We start from the raw sequence: 24,793 nt of genomic DNA on the forward strand, positions 1-24,793 counted from the left end.
TCAGGCCAGCTGGAGATGGACACAGTGGGGTCTTCTCCATACCATTGGCTAAGATTTCTTGGGGATGGGAGGACATCATAGATGGTTCGAAAAAGGAATCCAGTTTGATGTGTCCATTCCCCATAGCTTTCTCTTGTTCTCTTGTCAGCCTCTGTCCATTGCACCCATTGGCGACTGCTTTGGTGCAGCCCACTACCTTATTTAGCCTGGCATACATCACTATCAACCCTTAGTGTCACAAAGGTGTTGCTTTCTGCCAGGACAATGCCAAGGCCTCCTATCCTTATCAGAGTACAACCCTCAAATGTCCTGATGAATGAGGGCTGCCTTTGCCTGCTGAGTCTCAGCAACCAAAGAACATTTCCTTTCAGTTGAGAAAGTGGAGAAAGCTTGGCCCCCACTGGATCCTAGGACTTTGCTAGAGTAAGTTCCAGCGTTGCCTTTAAGCCTTTTAACTCCTATGCCTGAGTAGGCGAAATAGGGAGTTATGTGGTACAGACCCAACGCTAAAGAAAAGCTTTCCCTAAACATTCAAGGAGTTGATGGTAGGAAACAAAACTAAAAGAATCAATTTTTTAATGTAATTATATTTATAAACTTGTAACTATTTGCAACGAAATAAAACTACAAAAGAATGGCACAACAAAATATAAATAAGACATCAACATGGTATAAAATATTTTTTTAATTAAAATACAAAAAAACAAAGAGCAATCTTAATTTAACACAGGGACCGGTCTCTTATTGTAATCTTTTGCAGTGGATCATCCAGACTTTGTGGTTTCTACTCTTGCTCATTTTTTTAACCTCTGTTTTTGCAGCAGCTTCGCTCATTTCCCTATCTCTTGTTTCTTTCTTTCAGTGTCTGTGCTATGCTGCTTGTAAGCCCACCCCTTCTCCTCAGGCTCAGTGCAAACACAGACACTACCGCACATGGTGTAGCTGACCAATCAAGTGCAGCTTGAACAGAAGAAAAACAAAGAGAGAGGGGGAAAAAAGGCAGCTCAGTCGGCAAGGCAGATTTCTTTCACCCGTCCAACACGTGATGGCTGAAATATGATTACACTGAAAACTCAAGTATACGTAACTGGCAACCAGGAGATCAGCTAAAGGGGACAGAAAATAATTGGGAACCACTGGACTAGACATTAACTACTCTAAACGACTGCTTTTGAACTGTACAAAAGACTTTTTTTATTTATTATAATAAAAAATTGCTTTCCTAAAAAATAAACATTTTGAGTGCAACAATCCGAATGCATAAGCAAATATCAAATATTCAACAAATACTGCAAGCAGCAATTCCATAGGTTCTGCTGTACTGTCAGTGCATCAATGATGTGGGAAAAGTGAGATGTCTCTAAAGTTAATATTGTTTAGCATGACATTGCATGTCTGGGGATACAAACAAAGACATGAGTCTTTGACCGATTTTGCCATTGAATATTGGTCAACTTGTCGTCGCAGCCTTTGTTTTGTATTTAGACATTTTTATTACTCTTCATTTTCCGTGGGTAAACATACTCTGCCATGTTAGGTATTCCGACCACCACACAGCAGCTGCAGCTAATGCAGGGCCTCTTTGTGTCACATGCAAGAAACCACTCATCTTTTGTACTGTCGTAGTACTCAACTTTACTGGTAATACCTGCCCCTGTGCGGCCACCAACAGCATAAATCTGCCCATTGATCACACCAAGGCCAAACTTGCTACGGGGTGTCTTCATAGAAGATATCATATGCCAGGTGTTGTTCTGGGGGTTGAAGACCTCAGTGCAATTGAGACAGCAGATGCCATCATTACCACCAACCTGTATTAGAAAAGTGAGAATAATGTGAGAATAGTGAGGGGAAATATGATAGTAACTTGGTGATCATTGTATTCAGGGATGTCTGATATTAGGTTTTTGTCGATATTCAAATGTTAAATTTTCTGATTCGGATATGGATACTTGCAGCCATTTTTCCCTAAAACTATTTGAAGGTCTGTACAAAATACAGTTTTAGTGTCTTCAGCATATATGGTGAAACCCAGGCATTGCGTTATTGTTTTTTCATTACTGGAGGAAACCCAATAACGATGCTTACCATTGTTACATAATTATGCTAATATCGAGCTGTTAATATCGGCCAGTCGTTAATATCAGACATCCCTAATTTTTTCAGTACTTAAAATTTGGTGCGTCCCCAAACATAGTAATGTTTAATGTACTTACTGCATAGACACAGCCTGCATGAGCAACAACACCATGTTCACATCGTCTTCTGATCATAGGAGTGATCATAGTCCATTGATTGGTGTTTGGATTGTAACATTCAGCTGTCTGCAGGAATGTTTGACCTTTAAATCCCCCGCAAATGTATATCTGAAGAAAGAAAATGGAGATTGGGTTCTGTTGTTTGTGAATATACTCACAATCTATACAAATTGCGGTATGTTTTACATACTTAACATCATGCAAACCAACACCTTTATTTAAATTTATCATGTTATGTTAAACAAATATTTCTTAATACTATTAGCTTGGCTCTAATATGGACAAGTAGGAAAAACACAGCGTGGCAGCATCCTGTAAAACCAGGAAGTTGGGTTTTTAGACTTTTGTTTTTGAAATCCTTCCCATACTAAACATCTGCTCAAAAGCAGTAGTGATACAGGGGTAGAAACCATGCCTGTCATTCCTAGTAGCTCAAGGTTTGATATCAAATACAAACCCAACTCTTAAATCTAAATGTTATGGTTACATTGGTTCTCAATCATTTTCCATCATGCCCAGAACTGTGGGGACAGAACTGTTTTTACCCCCCAACCCTCCCACCCAGCGCCCCTCCCCTTGCGTCAGGCCCACACCCCGCAAAATAAAATACTATTGAGAGTATTGATTGAGAACATGTATATTTTTATCTGTATGAGTTGCTGCCACCTAGTGACTTGAGGCTCTTAAAATAAAATCTTAAAAGGCAAATTGTTTCTTTTTATGTGTTAATACAGAGGTCCCCAATGTGGACCCCCGCAGTTCCATTGCAGGGGATGGGGGGCGTGGATTGAATGAATAAACCTTAACACAGCATATTGTCCAATGTTGTAAATGTTCAACTGGATAAAAAACAGATTTGTTAAAGATGGGAGGATGTGGTGGGGCCTGCAGAGAAAGTTTGTGAACCACTGTGTTAAGAGTCATAAGTCCTATCATATGCTCATTCTGAATCCTAAATCAGCCAACCCTAGACTTGTCATCTAGTGCCTATCAGAAAGGTAAAGTGCTTACCCTACTTCACAAACCTTATCATCTAGTGTAGTACTGCCTGCTTCACTTCTCCATTGGCACATGGGTGCAATACACTTCCACTCATCAATTTCAGGACTGTAGCACTCCGCACTTCTTATTTGATTGTAGCCATCGTAGCCTCCCATTGCATAGATGAACCCATTCAACACTGTTACGCTCACCAAGCCACGACAATGATACATTGGTGCCACATCTTGCCAAGTATGCTTGACTAGGTCCAGTCTGCTTACACTGATGCAGTAAACCTCTCCGTCAAATCCACCAACAACGTATACATACCCATTCAGGAAAGCAGTGCCATGATCTGCCCGTGGAGTCGTCAAAGTGTTTGGAAGTGTGACCCACAGGTCAGCACAGACATTGTATGCTTCAATTTCCCCTAAACACCTTTCATCGCTGCAGCCTCCAATGGCCAACAGTGTAGCACCGGGCAGACGAGGGCGAGCCAAAGGATCGCGCAAAACAGTGCCATCAGAAAATTTGCTTTGATGTATGGTTTTGACTGCATCACTAACCATTTCGATGCACTCGGCATTGCTTCTCACAAACTCATTGGTCAACACGTAACTGTGAATGTACTGAGCACTTGTCAAGGCAACACGGAACTATAGAAAGGGGAAAGAACAAGTTGTGGTAAGAATCAAGAAGAATCAATACGAAAAATGTATACATTTATATTCTGTGACAGGTTTTAAATCAACTCATCAAAGCTCACAGCAGTGTTTAATGTCAAACACACAAAATGGTCACTGACCATAGATACAAGTACATAGCTGAGATATTGTACCTTGGAAAAGAGCATTGCAAGGTTCTTGCAACGCTCCTTGGGTTTGTGCGCAACCCAGTGCAGGATGGCCTCAAACACGGTGCCCTCCTTTTTCACACTAAGCTCATCTCTACCTAAGATTTCATTGAGCTCCTGCATGGTGAGGTGCAGAAATTCTTCACAGGAAAAGACCTCCTCAAAGTGATGAAAGATGTAGTGAGAGGCTCTGAGCTGCAGCTCGGGGCAGCTGCAGACTTTTGAGAACTTCCAGATGCCAATGGAGTTCTCCGGGCTGAGTTGCTCGCCAAGGAAGTCTGAGCACACTTGAACAATACTCATTATGTTGAGCATGTCTGATGCCAACATTAGCTTCTCTACATTGCACTCTGTGACAGAAACAGAGCCAGTATACGCAAACTCAATAATGAGCCGCATTGTATCAGGACACAGGCCAAACATATCAAAGGTAGAAGCATCTGTTGATGAGTGGAATTCAAAGAAAGGTCTAAAGATCAAAGATAGAGGAATAAAAGAGAGAAAATATATTTTATATTTTATAGGGACACAGATGAGGTCAAATGTTTTCAACCAGAAGCACAAAAGAAGAAAACTGTCACATAAAATAAAGCGGGCCTTGTGATTATCAACTCACATGAAATAAGGACTGCAGTCACTTATGATGACCTTGTGGATTTTGTATTCCACATTCTCAACTTTGATGAGTGCGTCACAGAATTTGCCCTGCAGACGGTATTCATTAAACCATGACATTTTGTCTTGTAAATATTTTAGGGTACCTCATCATAGAAGCCAAATGCTTATAAAAGTATTATTACTAGCATCCTGTATTTGTTTTTCTGTTTTTTTTTACAACATAGAGTATGTTTTTTTAATTACAATTGCTTGCTGTATGCCAGTTAACTTTAAATGATTATCAAAGGATGTTAAAAGGAAAAGTTGATGAAAGGAGAGTAATGTTTGTTTTTGACAGACAACAGTTCTATCTTTACCAATGTTTATTTGTGTTTGCTGAGTGATGGTTAGCACCACGAAAGTTCAGTACATTCATTCTTTTATGTATATATGTTGGTGATGCTAATGCACTTAAATATGTTAATAAATCACAGTAACATTCAAACGATTTTCTAAACAGCATAAGTGGCACTTTGGCCCAGAGGCAATGTCTTTGTCATTGGTGTGGAACCCCAGGGTTCACCTCCTGGGCAAGATCGAATCTTGGTTAGGGCGGTTGGTAACTTCCAGTGGACTCACCACCCGCAGGAAGGTTCAGGAGGGTTGGTACAGTGCAGTGTGATGGCGGTCATAGAGACCGCTGCCCCCGTGCCCCGGTAATCGATAAGCGGATGAAAATGGATGGATGGATGGATGGATTTATAAAGAAGACCTTGTTATTCATTACAGAGATACTGGATAAAGCTTTAGCTATCCAATATCTAGTTCTCTATTCATCTATTCATACCTGTTCACATAACATCCTTATAATTATACTAGTATAATATATATAGTAGTTCTAGTTAAATTAGTATTGTGTAGTAATTGTTAACAATGGTTAACAATGGTATAATTGAAATATAATAGCAAATAATTGAGATTGCAATCAACAAGACCATACACCGCAACAATAATTACCTACTAATGTATTAATACTACTAAGACTATCTATGTACTTCTACTAACCTACTAATCTAACCTACTAACATCCACTCTTCAGGTTTCCAATATTCATCGACAGTGTGCTACTACTCGTGTTTCTATTTTATTGTATTATTAGGTATTATTTTATTTTACCTATCTGTGTGTTTTTACTGGGGTTTTTTTTGTTTGTTTGTTTGTTTTTTGGTGCTGTGCTGCTGCTGGAGTCCCCCGAGGGATTAATAAAGTGCTTGCTTGCTATCTATCTATCTATCTATCTATCTATCTATCTATCTATCTATCTATCTATCTATCTCGCTATCTATCTACATTTGTATTCTATGTGAAGATACGTTGTATACAGTACATCTCAACAAGTGTGCTGTACAAAATGAAAGTAAAATAAACATGAACAAAGAAAATAGCATTTCAAGAGTATCAAAAGAAAACAGAATTGTAACTTCATGGTTTCACTGATTTTTCTTCTCATTATACCTTTAAGGATGTTTTTTAATTTATTAAAGAACACTGCATTTGGTTTGCCGTTTTCCCATTTATTCTTATGCATATAATATTTTCCCATAATAAGAATTATGTTCACCATCTTGGATGTCTTCTTTGACAAACCACCTATATAAATCATCAACTGAAACTTGTTAAACATAGGATTTAATCTTTTTTCTTAGAGGTTCAGCAATTCCTTTTGCTTTGTGTGGAATTTTTTTGTTTTGTTTTGTTTTTTTGTGATTTTCTTTATATCATGGAATGGCTTCTCCTTAAACACATTTCTGAGTACTTTGTTAGTACAAGTTCCTTCACCAAAATTTTAATTGACCAATTTTTAGATAAAGATGTTTGAAAGATATGTTTGGATCATGTATTTTCAGGGGAGTGTGATAGCTATACAGATTTGATTAAATTCTCAAGAGCATTTTAAATTAAACTTCTCCACAAATGAATTAAATTGCAACAAATGTCCATCCACAACCATCAAGTCAGTTTCATATCGAACTTTTTTGTCATACCATATCCTACCACAGGGGAGAGCTGTGTGGCGTGACGTTGTGAATGGACATCATTTTCCAGTGAAGCAGTGTTTGCTTATGGTCCACAATGTGATTGGTAGCTTAGTTAAAGGTTGGTTCAAAGTCAAAACTCATCAAAACATTTAATTTTCCAACATTTTGGAAAAGATATTTTGGTATGTGGAACCAAAAAGGAATCAGGTTTTGCCAAATAAGCTTTTGTGTACATAAAATAAATATTTTTGATGAAATAGGGCAACCTTTTTAAATTCCCCGTAAGATCTTAATTTTTGGAGTCGTTTCAGGGTTGTTTTTTTGAGCACTGTAAACATAAACTGCTCTGAAAGAAATCTCTAAAATCACAAAAATATCTGGTTCAATAAATGATTGGTAATGAATCATATCTAGAATTAGTCATATATGGTTGTAAACATATTACCTGTATACAAGTTTTTCCAATTTTAAGCTTTAGGCCAGGGGTGTCAAACTCATATTCACAGTGGGCCAAAATTAAAAACTGGGACAAAGTCGCGGTCCAAATGTAATATTTATTGAACATTTATGACAATTGTGCATGTTTTTCCCTTCTTTCCAGATATGTAATGTAGAATCTTTCATATGGAAACAACATTAGTTGTTTTGCATAAACATTGAATCTGGAACAACCAAAGCTTAGTATTATATACACATGAGAAATTAAAATTGAAATAAAACACATCAGTAGTATTTGTTTCTTATTATGTCTCTTTATCTGTAGCCTTTCAAGTTCCTTTTTAATGTAAATCTTTTTTTCACAGGCCAACAGCAAAAAAACAATGTATGCGTTATAACATAGCGCATACACCAATAATACAAATTCTGCTAGCATATAGGGGCTATATACTGGCGGGTCAACTCTAGTACACATTTGATATGATCTTGCGGGTCAGATTTGCCCCCCGGGCCTGAGTTTGACACGTGTGCTTTAGGCGATAAACTAAAGCATAAACTAAAACAAGTAAGTAGTGTAGTGATTGCATAGTAAGGTTATTGGTCTCCAGTCTAGCTTCAACAGGTCACAGGGCACCAGCATATTTTATGTATACATTCAATAAAAGCTTTATATAGTCACTTTTTTATATCCACCCAAACATGTTTTTGGAATTCAGATGTTCAGATGTTAAACTCACGGGGCCCGGCCCACTATTTGAGAAGTACTGCCTTAGGGTGAGGAGAAATCCACTCAATCAGTGGAGTCCTAGGAGAAACAACATTACCTTAACATCTTTACCCAAAACCTGACCCTAGATTTGAGTTGAGAAAAAATATTTTTTGATTTAATTGTAAATTTTAAGGATGTGTAGCAATATATTCAGTTGGCTGACAAGTTTATCTATAATCTAAAAAAGTTTTACTGTAATGTATTGTGATCTATTCATTATCTACCAGTTAAATCTTTGCAAGGTTGCTGAGGCAGGCTGGAGCCAATCCCAGTTGTCAACAGGCAAGGGCAAGGTACACCCTGGGCAGTCCATTCCTTCATGAAGGAGACAAACTGCCATTAACAACCACATTGATATACCTGGTTAATTTATAGTGGCCGATGAACCTATGTCTCTGATGAGCATGTTTTTGGACGTTGAGAGAAAAACGGAGTACCAGTGTGTGTGTGTGTGTCTGTGTGCGTCTATTTCAATATTTTACCTAATATGCTTAAATAGTTTTGAAAACTAAGTATTGTTAAATATTCGTAACCTCACTGTATAAAGAGTACATCATACAGCACAGATGTTACTTGTATGGGGAGTTCTTGTTACACTTAATATATTAATATAAAAACATTTTATTTAATTGCACGTATTAAAGCCTTCGTTTCAATTGTTTTTATCTGTTTTTTTAAGCCAATGGCTTCAAATGAGCTGTACTACACATTAACTATGGTAAATTATATGTATTACGTTTAAAGTGCGATTCTCTGTTGCTATCGCTGTGACGTCTCGTCTAAGACAAGCGCATGCGCTGCAGCATTTAGTCTTTCAATTGACTTATTGCGTAAGGTAAAGTTTAAGAAAAACGTTTGAGTTGTTCCTGGTCACTCGGTGTACAAAGTGGTAATAATACCCTTGTACTTTTATGCGATGATGACCGTTTCAGAAGGGTTGTTTTATTACCGTACTCGGGTCTAAAGGTACTTCGTGAAGCTAGTTCCGCCCTGCTTTCCTCTACTAATGCACAGCGCCAACAAATATCAAAAGTAACCAAAGGGTCAGAGGGACACAGCAAAGGAAAAAGGAAAAGACAAGTAGTTTCAGCAGAACGCTTTTTTTCTGGGCTTCGGCAGTGTTCTAAAAAGGTGAGTGTGATTCTCGAACTTACTTTACAATCGTCTTTTAGACGTCGAAGTAGGAACTAAGATGTGTAGGCTAACTTGGAGCTAAGCCACCTGTTGTTTAGCTCCTAGCAAACAGAGATTGGTGTTACTTCTTCGCTGTATGTAGCGGCTCTGGCAGGCGAAGAGGTTGTCAGGCTAAAGGACCTCGTTGAAACGCTGGCTAAGTACAACCGCTTTCCCACGGTTGTCCTCCATTGTTTACTAGTCGCACCTGCCTACTGTTGTGTCACTTGTGTATGCAAAATTTAAACGGCACTTAAAAGTGTGGAAGTGTTAACTATCTCCGTTCTATTATTGTTATGATCCATTTTCATATTTGTTAAATTGATTCTTTCTGAACACAACGATCTGTACAACTGCAATTATATCCCACTACAGTTGTCTTATTAGAGTGTCCTGTCCTGTGAAACATTCTACTGCATTCCATTTAAAGGCAAGTCTACATGTTTGTACAAGCAGCCTCTGTAATCTGCGCTGAGTGAAAGCAGTACTATTTCACGTATAGCCCAACACAGACTTGTGGGTTGACACAAAAAGCTTATGTCTGTTGTGTTTCTTCTAGACAGGTAATCAGGTAATTCACCATGTTAGGTGGAGATACAATTGTAAAACCCAGGTTTCACCTCAGACTTACATTGGATTAAGTCAAAGAAATATTGGTTAAGATAACTTCATTAGAATTTGTTAAGTTAAAAAGTTATGACTTTCACCTCAAACCACCTCCAGTCTGGCTTTTTTATTCAGCAGATGCATAATCTGCTCAACCCCCCTCCTTGCATTTCCATTAATATAATATTATACTAATATTTTAGTAAATAAGTATATGAAGTGTTTAGACTGTATAGTACAGCAGGAGTAAAACCTTTTTGCCCGAGACAATACATTTAACAGACCTGGAACTGTTACCCAATATATTATTTGTGTGTGTATATATACATATATTATTTGTGTATTTGTATATAATTTGTGTATATATATTATTTGCATATATATATATTATTTGTGTGTGTGTGTGTGTGTGTGTGTGTGTGTGTGTGTGCAAAAAACTTTTATGTATAGGACTCCAGTACCAATACTAGTATACCAAGGGTTTTGGTCCACGTGTAACAATATATTATTACTTGTATTATATTATATGTTTATTACGTACATATATCAGGGCGAAGCAATGTCTTCAGGTCAGCTGTCAGAGAACACTACATTTTTTCAGTAAGCAACAGTAACAGTGGAGATAAACTGAAGGAAACATGACATTTTGCATTGTTTTGACACAGTCAAGATTGGCTATCCCGCTGGTTAAATACATTGAACACGATAAGTCATTTGAAACACCATCAACTGTGGGAATGACTGCTACTAAAAAAAAATCATGCAAAAGCATTGCAAACTCCTCTTGTGTACGAGTAGCACACACGCCTGTCTATCAGAGGTAAGGGGGCAGTGTCAAATTATTATGAGAGTATGAGAGCCATGAACCATGATGCACTTAAGATTTTATTTATCTATTTATGCCAAAAACTTACTGGACCATAATGTCAATACTAAGGTACGTACAAAACCCTGGTTGTTTCATGATAAATAATGACCATAATTAAACATTGTTAATTATGATTAATACAGATAAATCAACAATTATAACTATGACAAAAGTCTTTGTCTGCATACTGCTGATGAGAAAGATAATTAACAACAGGAAGATGTAGGGTTTCAGCAAAACCAAAAATACCATTGCATTTATGGCTTTGACTCTGTACTAAACCTTAATAAAATCAAGGCAGTGCAATTGCATAAATTAATAATTAAAAAAATGAATTGTCAAATGTCTAGCAGAGAAATAAAATAAACTGATAGTCACATAGGAGGTCAGAACAGAATAGCCTACCTATTATTATTATTATTATTATTATTATTTGAGGCACTCTCTTGCAGGATCTCACAAAACATATCAGACAACGAGCCTGCCCCTCATCTGGCACAGAGAAACAAGTCCTTTTTGCTGCACTCTGCACTCCATCTCCTGTGCTGTGAGCTTCTTCGTCTCAATGTGGGTTCTCCACGTCCATAGCAGCATGATCAAGTACAGTCCTGACGAGTAAGGGGATCCGAATAGATCTCAGTGAAACGTTGGCTGACAGACTTTATGAGTTTGCTTTTTGCCTCCTCCCGAAATTTCAGCATTACATTTCAGCATTACATTACAGTTTTGCAAATTGCTATCCGTGGGTCTTTCTCAGGTATATTGAAATACACCACACTGCAGACATGTTGGCACTTTCAGACAAGCCCGCAGTGGCCATGGTTTTTGCTTGCGTCATCATAACTTTCTGTTTCGGCTGTGTTGTTTCAGGTATCAAAGTATACATTTTTTGGTGGCCGAATATGTGCATCAATAGTGAGATGTCTTTCTTTCAATCCTGTTTTCTTTTTAACTAATCTAAATGATGGAATGAATAATAAGACAATTGGAAAGAAAACAAGGCAAAGGAGAACAGAAAAGTAGCAAAACCACAGAGACAGTACCCATAGACAGAAAAAATACATTCAATAGTACAGCAATAGTCTAACCAGTATTTGCATTGCATGTTTTCTGTTCGTGCTGCGATATAATGGACTAGACTTCCATGTTCTTAGAACTTTTGCAGAAGTTTTGAAATGATCTCTCAGTTCAATAGAAGTAGTTCAATAGAAAGTATAATTAAAAATATCCCTTTTGTCATTGATTATGTATAATAAATGCAATGTGTTGCAGCAGCCGATGAGTAATCACACTGATTTTGTTTCTTTGTGATAAAATAAGTACAGATGCATTGAGAAGTGTTGACCTATGGAGGACTGAAAGTGCTCAATAAATGCATCATTAAATAATGTCATTAATTAATTAAAATACCAGTTCAATTTATGTAAAAAACATATAATTATATCACAGTTCATTTAATTATTTCTTGGCTCGGTGTTGCAGTACTTTATGAATTAATTTTATCTGTCAAACTTGCCTATTAAAATCAGTGGGCAGGGCTAATGCTAATTTAAGCTGATCGATTGGTATGAAATAGCTTGCCTGGAAAGAGATGATGGAAGACATTGATTTTCCTACGGAGCTGGTGAGAGATATAGACGTAGCAGAGACTGTGGAAGCAGGACCTGCGACCGAGAGCATGTAGAAAATAAAGTGGAAGAATTTATTGAAGCTGTTGGACTTATTTCTATGCTTTCTGACCAAGTTATTTACCTCAGAGTAGTGTTGTCACCACCAACATTTTGGGTCTAGGTACCGGTACCAACATGTGTTCAGGTACTTTTCCAAATAAAGGGAGAACACAATTTTAGAAATGTGTGATATATAAATAAATATATTTATATATATTTGGAAATATATATATATTTATATTTATATTTATATATAGCTATATAAGAACCTTGACCATGACATGGATGACTGAGAATACGTTCCTGCAGTGTTTGCAAGTAATCTGTGTCCGCTGTATAAGAGCAATGGAAGCAGAAGGACGTGGAAATATTAGATATGCAGTTATGGAAAGCAGTACATAGTTGACAATGCTGTTGGTACAATTAGGGAGTGCTATTAGCATTTGCAGTGTCCACCAAGTACACAGTTGCCATTAACTCCCTGGTGTTTGCAAATAATCAAATTATTACAGAAATGAGAGTGAGAGAGTTCCCCACATTAACTAAAGAGTAGAACTGACAATAGTTTGACAATGAGTCCACATAGAAGACGCAAAGGAAAGGTGTATCATTGTTTGCACCATTGTGCCTTTTTATGAAGTGTATAAATAACAGCGCATCCTATTTGGCTGTTTTTGCAAAGGATACCAAACCGCTTTCAGTGTTGGCAATTTCTAATGTTTTCCCATGACCAATTATCTTTGTTGGTTCCCCAAAAGGTGACAATTACCGTGTTTGCCATGAACAATTTGCAATGGTGTTTCGAACATTTCCAAGTTAAAAATATTCCACAGGTTGAGGTTAGTTTGACATATGACATGTGCATATTATCCAGACCTATATAAGTTAGTTGCCACATAAAATCTCCAAACATCACAAAATTCTGTAAAGATGCAGGTACGATATAAAGGGGAATTTGTTTCCTGTTTCTTTTATCAAAGTAAGGTGTTGTAAGTACAAGGTAGAGCCCATTTTAAACTGAGAAAACACCACAGTTTACGTAAGATAATGTTCAACACCACTGTTAATTTGACAGCCAATAAATAAAATGACTTCCATGTAGTGTTAATAAAAGTTAAAAAAAAAAAAAGAATTTTTAATGCAATTTTTAGGATCAGCAGTTAATTTGAAATGCAATGTTTCATGATCATTCATTACTAGGGACGTACCTATGGGCCACTGAAAATATTCAGCCACCAATAATCTTCAGCTGAAAACCAAACATGCACATTTGGGACTTTTATTACCCTATCAACGTGGCCAAAACAGGACGTTGCAATGACACTGCAGTAGAGTTGTCATGATACCAAAATAAGTAACCACGATACAATACAAGACAAAGTATCATGGTTCCGGGTATTATTGCGATACTGCAGCCTTTTTTATTATTATTATTATTAATTATAACTACAATGTAATGTGTATAAATACCGTATTTTTCATACTATAAGGTGCAGTTAAAATGCAGTGGCCTTATGTATGAAAATATTTCCGTTCATTGATAGTGCGCCTTATAATCTGTTGCGCCTTATGGTCCGAAAAATAAGGTACATATTAATTACTTATAATGTTGTTGAGTGCATCATAAACATACTGTGATAATAATACTGTTGAAATAAGAATACGACTGAAAGAAATATTTTTAGGAATAACATTTATAAAAAAAAACCCAGATCCACTGGCCTTCTATTTCTATTAAATCTATTTGACAGTAATGCTTCTTCTCCAACATAATAAACCGTAGAGGACAAAATACAATTAACAGGAACTGATTCCCTGTGAAAGCTATATTTTTATGCATTTTCTAGGTGCATTATACTTTGACATTCTTTAACTCTTCATTCTTTAGCCTGTACATAGAGCATATAGCCTAATATTAGCCAATTAAAAAATAAACAGGGCATACTAACCTGGTATTCAACATCTGGGTGACGGCACTGCAGGTGTTTTATGAGGTTGGATGTGTTCCCTCCTTTTGCTCCTATAGCTTGGTGGCAGCGCCTGCACAGTGGATGACTATTGTCTATTGCTTTACCGTCTGTGCCTTGCTTAAGACCAAAATAGTTCCAAATGTGACTTTTGGAGTTAGGTGTTTTGAGAAACATTAGTTGACTTGCCGCTCAGGCCCAGTGCTTCCACCATGGTGTGTGTTGTCTCGTGTTTGTAACCGTAAGCCGTGCGCGCATCTGGGCGAGACAGGCATTTAGCTAACAGATGGGTGGACCCAGTGTGCAGAACCAGCCCATCATATCCCATATCCATATCCATATTTTATTTTATATTGTTTGTTGTTGGAATGTGCTAAATAAATATTCTAAATTAATATTAAGGTTTCAAAGAATAAATAATAACACAATTATGATAATTGTGTTATTATTTATTCTTTGAAACCTTAATATTAATTTATGCAATTACCTTAATTTTAATAAGGTTAGTCATAAACATAAATGAAAATATGCTAATGATTGGCAAAATAATTTTTTCCGGCGTTTCGTTTTTTTGGCCATGGCTTCCTCATTTTCAGTTTTCTGTTTCAGCCAAGAATTTCAATTTCACCGCATCCTTAGTTATTTCCTTTACCTACTTCACTTTTACTTTACTTCTAACAATTATAACTAAAGATGCACCAATTATAAAGTTCTGTTTTGATACTGATGTTTAAAGTAACAACTTATGCCAATATTTTTTCTTTTTCTTATTTATTTCTTTTGTGCCATGGAAATATTACTCAATTGTTTTAAAAGTTTTTCAACTCTTCAACATACTATGTTTTATGAAACAAAAACATTTTAAATGTTGACATTTAAAAAAAAACTCTGTTAGAAATAACCCCTCGTAGACTACTAAGTACATTTTCCCCATTAAAAATAACTAAAAGCCAATTAATTCATTGCAAGCACCCAGAAATATACTATTAATTAATTAAATTAAACTTAACCCCCTGTCTAAACATCAAACACATAGATATAAACAAATATATTGATAATATAAAATAATAACATTTAATATTATTGTTAGGACTGGGAATGAGGACTCGATTTAGATGGTAGAAAGTGAGAGAGAGAGAAAGAAAGAAAGAAAGAAAGGGAAATAGAAAAAGAAAGTGAATAATCAAGCAAGGGACAGTTAGCGCGACAGTGTCGAGTGGAAAAATGGAGCTCGGTTGAGCACTCAAAACTAGCTGTTTCTCCGTATCACGAGGCATCTGTTTAGAGTACTTCGGTGGTAGGTTGGCAGCTGGTGGACTCGAACCTGAAACCTTCCGGACCCAACTCTGCTTCCTTAACCACTATGCCACCACTGCCCCTAAAATGGTGGTACTCAGAGAGCTCAGTGTTTTCTCAGGTGGTACAGAGAATAAAAGGTTTGAGAACCACTGGCTTAGGCTACAATCATATTCTTCAATTTTATTATTTATTTTTAACTAGCTGTACATTTTTTTTTTTTTACAGGTGCAGACTGTCTGGTCTTGGTCCCAGTGATGGAAAGTCAAGGTAAAATATGATACACCTTTGTTGGGAAATGTAAAGTAAACTATAATGTTGTGCATGTGCGTGTGTGCATGTCAAAAATGCAAGAAATAAAGATAGTGAAGGTGGATGAATTAAAAGACCTCGAGTCAACCATCCACATTAAAGATGGAGGTGAAAAAAAGTGTGCAGGAAGAGTTAAATGAATGGAGACGAGTGCAAGTGGTGATTGTGACAGACAAATAGCAGCAAAGTTGAAACAGAAGGTTTGACTTACTATGATGTATGATTTAGAGACATTGGCTCTGTTAAATTGACAGAAGGCTGGGATGGATGTTGATGAATGAAGATTTACATTGACCAAGGTAGACGGGATTATTTGGGGAAGGCTTCTCCGCAGGTGTATCACAGATACATATATACAAACATTACTCAACAAAACAACAAGCAGCGATCAGCACAATAACAACAGCAAGAAATTTTATTTTATATATAAATAATAATATAGATTTTTTTTTTAAATTAGGGGTTTAGTATTTGTAGTGAGGTTATTGCTCAAGGTAGTGTACTGTGGTGTGGTGAGGGGATGTGTTGAGTGCATGTGTGAGTTCAGTCTGATGATGGCTTGGGAAAAGAAACTGTCAGCCTAGTGGTCTGGGTTCTGATGGACCTGTAATGCCTGCCTGATGCCAATAGTTCAAAGAGATGGTGTGCGGGGTGGGATACATCCAGAGTAATCCGCTCCGCCCTGCTGAGGCATCGGGAGGTGTACATGTCCTTCAGGGAGGTGGCAGCTGATAATCCTCTGGGCCATCTTCACCACCCCCTGTAGCCTCCTCCGTTCTGCCTCAGTGCAGAGAGTGGACCATACGGAGATGCAATAGGTGAGAATGCTCTCAATGGAGGAGCGGTAAAAGTTCACCAGCAGCTTCTGACTAATATTGTTGATCTTGAGGAGCCTCAGGAAGTGCATGCACTGCTGGGCCTTCTTTAGTACTGATGAGGTGTTTTTGGACCACGACAGGTCGGCTGATATTATAGATGGTTTTTATATTGAGAGGGAAAAAAGGCAGTTGGTGATAGAGGAAAAAAGTGTGCATGTGATGAAAGAGGACATTGTTGGTGAGAAGTAGGGCAGTAATCAACTCAAGAAACTGAACTGGTGAGAATTTCGACTTAAACTCAACCAGTCATGTGTGGGCCATGCAATGCCTGGTAGCCTATTCAGCCTAAATTTATTATAAATAAATCTAGTTCTCTATTTGCTTTTTATTAATTCTGTTTTTACCTTATTATTTTTCACTGAAATTAAATACACACTCGGGTCTGTTGGCTCTCATATAATTGCGTCACGTGCATCTGCGCAATATCATAGTCCATGATTTCCATAAATGTCATCTACAGATTTAAGTACAAGAACTGTTGAGAAATATTTGGATAATGATTTTCTTCATGATAATTGTTTTTGTTATAATGAAAAACCATCATTTTGCTTGATCCATGTTCTCACACAGAAAGAGACTTAGAAGGAGCTTTGCTTCACAGCCAAGACATGAATGAACTATTAAATTAAAACCTTTACTCTTAAACACAAAAGGCAAATCCACTTTAAGAAAAAATAAACATTTATTAAACTAACTAGATCAAGATGATGGCAAAAACAAAATAAAATGCATAACTGAAAACAAAGCATGTGCTAAAAAAAACAACCAAATGTAATAATAATCCATCCATTTTCATCCGCTTATCCATAACCGGGTTGCGGGGGCAGCAGTCTTCATGACCACCACTCAAATCACACCGCATCACACCAATCACACTGCACCGTACCAACGCCCCTGAACGTTCCTGCAGGTCTAATAATAATACTATCAATTAATGTACATAATGTTAGAAAGGTTATTTAGAGGATCTCGAAACAAAAACGAAATAAACAAAAACGCAAAGAATTTGCTGGCAAATGATGATAATTGGCTGATGAGCCAGTTTCGTCTACCAAGATGCGCTGAGCTGCGGCTGGCACTGGAGGTCAACACGTCAAGGAGCCAGGGGTTGTCGTTGTCCACACAAGTGCTGACCACACTAGGGATCCCGGCAACAGGTGCATTCCAGTAAGAGCTGGCCAATCAGTCTGCAGTGTACCAGTCAACCCTGAGCCCAGCCATGCCAGCTGTGGGGGACAGAATCATCCGAATGCCATCCATCAGGTTCCTGTACATGCCTTTGAACGGGCCAACATTAAAGCGCAGTTTGCAGCAAGACCCGTTTTTTTTGTCAATGTGGCTGTAGATGTTATTTGTCTATAAGTTATATAAGTTCCTGTTGTGCTATAGGGATGTGTGGAAATGTAATATAGTGGTTTTAGGATTACCAATAAAAATAAAAAACTAGATATTTTCTTTTCCATCTATCATCGTCTGCCTATCCCGGACTGGGTAGCGGGGGCAACAGTCTGAGCAGTGATATTTTTTCTTCAGTTAATTTAATTTATTTTTTTATTTTTCTATTATTTCCTCTTATTCCAGTTATTTCACATTATGGGTCCTGTTGAAGTTTCAAGAGACATTTTGTCTCTTGAAATAAAGTAAGACAAATAAAATAAAATGTTCTTATTTATCCTTTTAATCCGTTATTCAGTGTTTGAGTCTACCTAAAAGTAGGGAATCTATTAAAGCTGAAAAATCTAGTAACTGATGGTAACTGATGGTTTTCTTGTAACTGCCATACATTTTTAATTTCTTAAATTTTGCACCAGTGTATTTTGTTTTCTTTTATCAGCAGTTTTATTTTTGTCTTCTGTACTGCTGCTTTCAGGCTTTTGTGCGCAGTCTGAGCGTAGTTTAAATGCCACGAGCAGAACCCAGATTTGTGTGTGTCCTCTAGCCATCTATGATTTATTTTAGACGGTTGTAAAGACTTGTAATGTATTACATTGTAAATCAATGTATTCAGCGGCATGTGTTGTGAGTGAGTTAGTAAGCAAGTTTGAGGATGTGGAGGAGGTAGCTGGGGTTAAGCCATACCATAAACCCAGATCTGAAACACAAGCGCCCTTCTCATGCTTTCGTATCCCTGAAAGAGAAAAAGAGAAATCTTTCTTCAGAAGGAACTTTAAGCTGGCTTACAGCTGGTTCTGCTGGTGCTTCCTGAGAGAGATCACATCAGGGGTGTCTGAGTCCTCCTCCACTGTTTCAATACAAGTTTGCTTCTTCCTGCGTCTATGGATGAGCTTTCTCAAAGAGAGAGATGACTCTTTCTTTGGTGCCTTAATGCGTAACTGTCTGCAGAGGTGGGTAGAGTAGCCAAAAATTGTACTTAAGTAAACGTACTGTTATTTAGTAATTATATTACTCAAGTGGAAGTAAAAAGTAGTCATCCAAATAATTACTTGAGTAAGAGTAAAAAAGTACATGGTGAAAAAACAAAACAAATTGATTAAACACCTTAAAATAAAATAATCTTTAGGTAAGTTAAAGTACTTCAATAAAAAATAAAAATCAATGACATAAAAAGCTACTCTCTACCGTTTCACCAGGCTCAGCTAGAAGTAGAACTAGAACAAGGCAGCCCATAAACCATAAAAAGTGCATAAAGAATTCAATATATATGAAATAACTTAAATTACAGCACAACTAACACAAACTTCCAAACCTCTCTACTTTTTCACCAGGCTCAGCTAGAACTAGAACTAGAACAAGGCAGCCCATAAACTCTGTGCATGTGGCTCAACATAAGATAGAACAAGGCCATAATCTCCCATAAACTGTGCGTTTGAGACAAAACATTCAGAAACATTTTCAGAAACATTTTCACCAAAGAATCACTCAGTGATGTGACAATTAAGCTTCAACAGTGGTTGGCTTTCAGGGTTGCTGTAGTTAAGCTGTGATCTTTTAGCAGTGAAAAGGAGTCCTGCATGACTGAAAAGTCTCTCACAGGCTGCAGATGCAGGGAGACCTGTGTTGATTTTGAGCGACAGCTTCTTTTTGACGTGAAGAAAGGTGTGGAGTAAATCCATACCTGCAGTGGACAGACATGTAAGGTACCTCTCCAGCTCTCCAACTTGAGATTGTCCTAACTTCATGAATGCAAAGAAGTAAATTTCATCGAAGTGGCTGCTGTAGTAGCTGATGTAGTCAAGGCCTGTGGCAAGATAAATCGTTTTTAAAATAATTACAGTGGGTTTGCACATTATTCTTACCCCTCTACTTTATAGGGTGTGAAGTTGCTGTTGTTTGACATAAAAAGCTACCAGAGCTTCTAACTATTGCCACCCTGTGGTTTGTCACTGACACAATTTACTCCTAAATGACAGCAACATTATACAGATTTATGTTACTGTCTACTGGTTCACATTTGAATTATTAAACAAGTATATTTACCAGCATTTAAGATATTCTCTGTGGTCCAGGATGTTCTAAATCTTGGTAGGAGTATTGCTGCTGCAATCAGCTCAGGCTCTTTCATGACGTCTCCAAAACGTTTCTCAATTCCTCTCTGCAGGGCATAAACAAGAGGTGTACACATTTTGCAAGATGACTCTAGCCTCTTCAGCTTGTCCCGCAACTGGTACAGTGTTGGCAGTAGGAGGCCCATATGCACAGATGATTCCCCTTGGAGGATATTAAGGGCCACAGCAACAGGACTTCATCACAGCAGCAAACTCCACTAAAAATCCCATTTCAGCTGGATTGAACCTATAAAAGATGTTATGACAAAAAATACTTAGATATTTCTGGTGCAATGTGTTTATTGTGAATTGTCATGTTAAATACATAAATAAATGAAAATAAAATGCATTTGTTAAATTATTTCATTCAAATAATCCACAATTGTCATACCACCAAGCAAAGAAAACTAAGTTACTTGAGACAGTTTGATTCAACCATTAAACTGTAAGGTTTGTTTATTTTTATTCTTTAAAATATAAGTTTTGTCAACTTACAGCTCTATCTTTATTGCTGTGCAGACATTTCGAATTGCTTGTTCTCCCTGCTCCCGGTGGATGCGCACAATCCTTTCGACAGCAAGGAACAAAGAGCTTCAACATGTCTGATTGGGTTGGAGAAACTGCAGCTTGCATTCACGTTCCACTGTTTTATGGTTGACCTGCTTGTTTTGTTCCAAAGAGCATGACATTTTGCAAAAGCAGACCTAGACAGCTTCTTGTACATTTCATTGGCTGCTCCTCCTGTAGCAGTGGCATCAACTGTGGATATAAGATTGAGAAGATGGCATGCACACTTTTGGTGCCTTGGAAGTTGGTACTCAAGGCCTGTGTTGTCATCAAGAATTCTAGACACATCTTGATACTCCACCTCTGACTCACTCTCATCTTCTGCTACATTATCAAGGGTGGAGTCACTCTCCTCTTGTCTATTGGTGGCTTCCTCCACTTTCTCCTCACCATATAACCGAAAGGCCTTCAGGAAGTTTGAGCCACTGTCTGTTGTCGTCTTGGTCACTTTTTCCCTGATGTGGTATTCAGAATGTATTTCCTCTAATACATCTACAAGCCAATGCAGCGGAGTGCCTCTCTCGTGAGGTGTTGTCACAGTGACAGGTGACACCTAAGTAGCTACGTTGTCTAGCAGACCAGCAGTCTGTTGTGGTAGCAACATAGTTCACATCCCTCAGCTTTTTAATTATGCTCTTCTTGTGTTTTGCAGCTTCCTGTATTCTTGTGCATAATGTTTTCCTTGTCAATACTGTATGAGATTGCAAAGTCTCTATCACAGACTTGAATGATGGTGTTTCAACCACAGTGTTGGAGGACAGTTTTATGAACATTTTGTTGCTGAGTGGGGTGTTAATACAAAGGAAGTGGACGGAGCCTTGGGGTCCGGCCAACAACAGGTGGTTATGTAGATCAAAAGGAAAGGATGGATCCAGGGTTCCCTGTGAGAATATGAATTGGGAGCCTTCCCATCATTCCCAGGATTGTTTTGGAGTCGTCTGGAGAGTTGGTGTGAAGAGAAATTTGGGGGAAATTCTCTTTGTTGGGGCTGTATGTGCTTGGGAAAACCTTTGGTGCCTTAGCAGCTTCCTACTTTCAGACCCAAACCAAATGTGAAAACCACTGAAATCTAACAATCGTTCTTAACCTGGGTTCACGGCACACACCCGACTCATATGATTCATGATGACACACAAAGTTTATTTACAAGACATGTTCCTGTGAAAAGTGCTATACAAATAAACTTAACTTACCTTCTCACTTTTGAAAGCATTCTTAATTTACTCATTTATTTACTCCTTCCTAAAAAAAACATTTGCAGTAAAAAAATATTACTTCATATGCTTCATGTTCTTGTAATTGCAGATAATGAAGTTAACCTGAAGCACACCACAGCAGATTGTGAAGAAGTGACCACTGATGGGGCAACCCCTCCAATTAAACACAAAGGCAAGTTCTCTAAGATGGGACGGATCTTTAAGCCATGGAAGTGGAGAAAGAAAAAACCAAGTGATAAATTTGCTGAAACATCTGTAGGTATGGTGTGTATGTACTTTACTCTCTATTTCCCTATATTTGTTTGTTTAAATACAGCATGTAAGTTTTCAACTTTGAATTACTTTTTTTCCATCTAGCTTTAGAGAGAAAGATTTCTGTAAGGAAAAGTCGCCAAGAGCTGATTGCAAGAGGACTTTTAAAAGATATACCAGAAAATGGTAGTGTATTGCTTAATTGTTTTTCTTTAGTGGTATTCTATTTAAGAAAAAAGTGGGGTTAATGTTTTATTGTTTATCCTAAATGTCTGTCTGTCTTCCTGAACAGAGAGCAATTCTGTGTCAAAAGGTTCATCCTTGAAAAATGGGCACTTTGCAATGGATGTGGACAGAATGCTGGAAACTGGAGTCGGCAGTTGTCAGGGAGGGACTGATCATAGGTCCAATCAGCAAAAACCTACTCAAAAAGACGAACATAGGAGCAGTTTGCGGTCTGAGCCTTCCAGAAGTAATCGTGCACCTTTGGATGTAGACTCTCATGCTCGACTCACAGTTGACACAGATAGACAATGCCTAGATTTTGATAAGAGAGGAGGATACCGAGGACCTCCTCAGGAAAATCGATTCCATGAAGAAAAAAGAGAGGCAGATGACCGATTGAAGAAGGAAAGAGATGACATAGAAAGAAGAGCCTGGCGAGAGGATAGAGAAAAAGTCATTAGTCAGGGGTCATTCAACTGCAGGGAAGACAGAGATTTCAGAGATAGGAAAGAAGGGAGAGAGGACTGTGTCTGGAGTGATAAAAAGACTGATAGAGACAATAGGGGAAGAAGAGATCGTGATGAAAGAGAAAGAAGAGATTGTGATGACAGAGGGTGGACAAAACGAGACAGAAGAGATGGGAGGGATCCAAATAAACGTGAATGCAGAAGTCGAGAGGACAGAGAACCAATGGTTTGGAATGAGCAAGAACGCAGAGAATGCGGAGTGAGAGAACTGTCTAACAGGGTTGAGCATGAAAGTGTAAATTGGGAGGACAGAGAATTGAGAAAGCAGAATGAACAAGAGGGTACAGATCGTCAGGAGAAGGAACAAGGGGATCCAAATAATAGAGACAGGAGGGACCACAGGGACAGAAGAGAAGATAGGACTCCCAGGCCTGTTAAGGAAAAGACAGAGGCCAAGGAAGACAAAGATAGAAAAGATTTACAGACAGACAAAGACAATAAAGACAGAAAGGACATTAGGCGCAAGCAAGAAGACAAAGATTGTACAGAGGACAAGAGCAGTAGGGAGGACAAGACTAGGGAAGACAGGGAATGGCAACATCTTGTCAGACCCATTTCAGAGATAAACTTGCGGCCTCCTCTACAAAAGAGTTCATCAGAGGAAAACAAGAACACTCATCAGTCCTCAGAGTCTAGTCGCTGGAGTACTCTTCCTTCATACACAGCCATTCCGGAGTTCAGAGAGCGTTCAGGTAAATAACAATTTAATAACAATTTATAAATACTGGGGGTCCCAGACCAACATTTCTACGGCACAGCATAACTCCAACTCCAATAACGAATGGCAAAAAGTTCCTAAAAAAAAGACAAGACCAGTAAAAGAAAGCAAATTTAGCTTGAATTCAGTCTACCATACCTTGTAGTAGTGTTCGGTTTGCTGTAGTTTGCCGTAGTTTGTCTGACTTAGACAAACAAAGCTATCTTCTGCGTATAGCGTCATAAACCGAGACCCCCCTGTAATTATTTATACATTACATTTTTGGTTTTGCATTAAAACATTGATGCGTCAATTGCATACATTTATCTATTCAAGCAAGCAATGTCAAGTAAAAAAAAAAACCTGCCAGCTGGTGAGAAAAATACGATTGTGCAGAATGATGTTTTTACTGAAATTCGGCATTTCAGCTATTGAGGAAAAGCATATAAACCAGGCTTTGGAGCCAAATGAAATGTGCCATATATATAAGCAAAGGGTAAAATAATCTGGATTAAAGTGTTGTAAGGGATTCTTCAACTACAGGGTATAGATTCAAGATTCAAGATTCAAGAACTTTATTGTCGTTGTGCAAGCATAACGAGATTTTTTCCGGGCTCTCGGCAACAATCAACATGGATAAAAGTAATAAAATAAGAAGTAATAAAAAGGAGAGATATAGAAAGATATTGTACAAAAACCGAGCAGTGCAAATAAAAGCGAGCAGTGCAAAAACAGAGGTAAGTATAATGAGCTGAAATTTAACAGAACCAGGCAGTGCAAAACAGAGGTAAAACAAAGGAACTATGGCATGAGGTAGATGTAAAGAGCAGTGCAAAACAGAGATGAATGTAAATATGATCATGAGGATAATGTACAATGTATAATGGCCTTATTTGTAAAAGAAAAGAAATACTCCAAATGCTCCCTATTTTTATTTATTCTTCACTTGGGTCCTTGACATTTCTTACCTAGTTTCTCTCACAATTTGTCTGTAAAGGGACTACAGAGTTAATCACATCATATAGGTTTAATGAGATCACTAATAATCTGTAGTCAGTCCATATTTCAATTTTGTACTCCATTCTTCAGGAATAAAT

The 24,793-nt window shown here is 37.7% G+C and overlaps 2 protein-coding genes across 6 annotated transcripts in view; one reads left to right on the forward strand and one right to left on the reverse strand.

Annotated features, from left to right (window-relative positions):
- Nucleotides 1-646: 646 nt before the first annotated feature.
- LOC103394710 (kelch-like protein 10) lies at nucleotides 647-4,943 on the reverse strand. 3 transcript variants are annotated; one of them, XM_008332136.3, is made up of 5 exons: nucleotides 4,709-4,943; nucleotides 4,078-4,561; nucleotides 3,806-3,895; nucleotides 2,217-2,366; nucleotides 647-1,811 (listed from the first exon to the last, which is right to left on the reverse strand). In XM_008332136.3, the coding sequence occupies exons 1-5, from the start codon at nucleotides 4,825-4,827 to the stop codon at nucleotides 1,482-1,484; spliced, it is 1,173 nt and encodes a 390-aa protein (XP_008330358.1). In that variant the 5' UTR covers nucleotides 4,828-4,943; the 3' UTR covers nucleotides 647-1,481. The 3 variants fall into 3 exon arrangements, 2 of the variants coding, with proteins under 2 accessions (XP_008330358.1, XP_008330357.1); XM_008332135.3 differs by having other exon boundaries at nucleotides 649-1,811; nucleotides 3,284-3,895; XR_001761549.2 differs by having other exon boundaries at nucleotides 1,710-1,811; nucleotides 3,570-3,895.
- Nucleotides 4,944-8,691: 3,748 nt separating this feature from the next.
- The window catches only part of phactr4a (phosphatase and actin regulator 4a), a 29,766-nt gene continuing 13,664 nt past the window's right edge, over nucleotides 8,692-24,793 (forward strand). The window contains exons 1-5 of one of the 3 annotated variants that reach the window (XM_008332139.3): nucleotides 8,692-9,066; nucleotides 15,744-15,785; nucleotides 22,084-22,254; nucleotides 22,353-22,433; nucleotides 22,540-23,691. In XM_008332139.3, coding sequence (XP_008330361.1) covers nucleotides 15,773-15,785; nucleotides 22,084-22,254; nucleotides 22,353-22,433; nucleotides 22,540-23,691 — 1,417 coding nt within the window. In that variant the 5' untranslated portion in view covers nucleotides 8,692-9,066; nucleotides 15,744-15,772. Of the gene's footprint in view, nucleotides 9,067-15,743; nucleotides 15,786-16,341; nucleotides 16,646-22,083; nucleotides 22,260-22,352; nucleotides 22,434-22,539; nucleotides 23,692-24,793 lie in introns of those variants that run through there. The other 2 variants (XM_025065120.1, XM_025065121.1) reach the window with 2 other exon arrangements.

Source organism: Cynoglossus semilaevis, chromosome 18 (assembly GCF_000523025.1).
Source record: "Cynoglossus semilaevis isolate Cse_v1.0 chromosome 18, Cse_v1.0, whole genome shotgun sequence".
In the NCBI taxonomy this organism is placed as follows: Eukaryota; Metazoa; Chordata; class Actinopteri; order Pleuronectiformes; family Cynoglossidae; genus Cynoglossus; species Cynoglossus semilaevis.